Here is a 1640-nt window from a genome sequence, read left to right as displayed (position 1 = left end):
GTTATGAACTTATGATCAAATAAACATCAGATATCAAACAAACATATCATGACAGAAAAAAAAATCTTGTATAACAATTTCAATGACTAGAATAAAAATGCCTCCGCTCAAAGAGCATGACCGAGACTGAATGTCTCAACTTATTAACGACCATTCCTGTATCTTAACCATGCCAAGAGTAAGTAAGATGAGACGACACGCATGACCATGCACTGCATGGGAGGATCGATCCTCTACTCGAAGAAGGTGCTCCCCACAATCGGTGCTCACTACAACCCGGATCCCATATCGTTGAAGAACTGCACCAGATCATCCATGGGGAAGCCGGTGCTAGAGCTAGTACCGGCACCGTCGTGGCCACCAATACCGTTAGCATTGTAGAGCAATGCGCCACCCCACTCGGACCTCTGCGTGTCAATCCAGCCCTCTTGCTGATGCGGTGACGCCTAGTACATCGACGGAGGCCCTCTGTTGATGCTGCCAATGACGTATGGCACCTGGGGATGGAAGACCGGTGTCTGCCAGCCCTCCTCCTGCTGCCGCGGCTCCTGATACATCGGCGGAGGCCCCATGTCAATGCTACTAGGGACATATGGTGCTTGGGGCTGGAAGGTTGCTGGCTGCCAATCGTGTTGCTGCGGCGGCATATGATACATCTGCAGAGGCACCATGTCAACGTTGCCAGTGACATATGGTGCCTGGGGCGGCAGATACCCCTTGTCGGTGTTGCTCGTGACCTGTGGTGCCTGGGCCTGGAAGACCTCTGGCTGCCAGCCCTCTTGCTGTGGCGGCACCTGGTCCAGTGATGGAGGACCCATGTTGACACCACCGGTGACGTATGGCGCTTGGGGCTGGAAGAATGGCGGCTGCCCGCTGGTATTAGCGATGCGGTCGGCGAGGCTCTTGCGGATCTCCTACAACTTATAGCCAACCCTGGCAACCTCCTCAACATTCAGGTTGGCACTGAGCATGGCCTTGTGAAGAAGGATCCTGGTATCACGGTCCTCACGCTCACGCCGGAGCTTGTCGGCCTCATGCTGGAGCTTGGCGACTTGCTTGGTGAGGAACTCTTCCTGGGTCACCACCTTCTTGAACCGCGCCATGTCGGGCATGTTCTTGTACCTATTCAGGATAGCCACCACCTCCATGTGGGATGGGTAAACGTCCGGCGCCGCGGTGCCCTCATCATACACTAGCATGCAGATCTTGGTGTTGCACAAGATGCCCAACTCGTCCGCCTTCTTCATCAGGTTGTTGCGGCGCGTCTCATAAGTACGGCGGCGTGTTGAGTTGCCAATGTACCGGAGGGGCACCTTCTTGCGGGCCATTGCCGGGCGATGGGTAAAACCAACAGAAGGTCGAAAGGGAGGACGATGGGTAATACCAGAAGAAGGTCGAAAGGGAGTACGATGGGTAATACCAGTAGAAGGTCGAAAAGGTAGGGAAGTTGCTGGTTTTGGCGAGTTGAAAGCAAGGGAGGAGGCATGGATTTATAGGGGAGGATCGGCGAGGATGAGGGAAGCCTTCCGGCCCATCGCCCACATGCATTGTGCTCATCTCTAACTTTGGTGTCCATTTACACCTTTTATTCTATGATCATATGATAATTGTACTCATTTAATGCGTTATAACACCACAAA

General features: G+C 53.3%; 1 protein-coding gene across 1 annotated transcript; it reads right to left on the bottom strand.

Annotated features, from left to right (window-relative positions):
* Positions 1-269: 269 nt before the first annotated feature.
* LOC123040899 (uncharacterized) lies at positions 270-1328 on the bottom strand. Its single transcript, XM_044463622.1, has 3 exons — positions 1086-1328; positions 498-914; positions 270-407 (listed from the first exon to the last, which is right to left on the bottom strand). Exons 1-3 carry the CDS (start codon positions 1326-1328, stop codon positions 270-272), a joined length of 798 nt encoding a protein of 265 aa, XP_044319557.1.
* Positions 1329-1640: the final 312 nt, after the last annotated feature.

This window comes from Triticum aestivum, chromosome 2B (assembly GCF_018294505.1).
Source record: "Triticum aestivum cultivar Chinese Spring chromosome 2B, IWGSC CS RefSeq v2.1, whole genome shotgun sequence".
NCBI lineage: Eukaryota > Viridiplantae > Streptophyta > Magnoliopsida > Poales > Poaceae > Triticum > Triticum aestivum.
The sequence above is the reverse complement of the archived record's forward strand: the minus strand, read 5'-3'. Positions and strand labels throughout refer to the sequence as shown.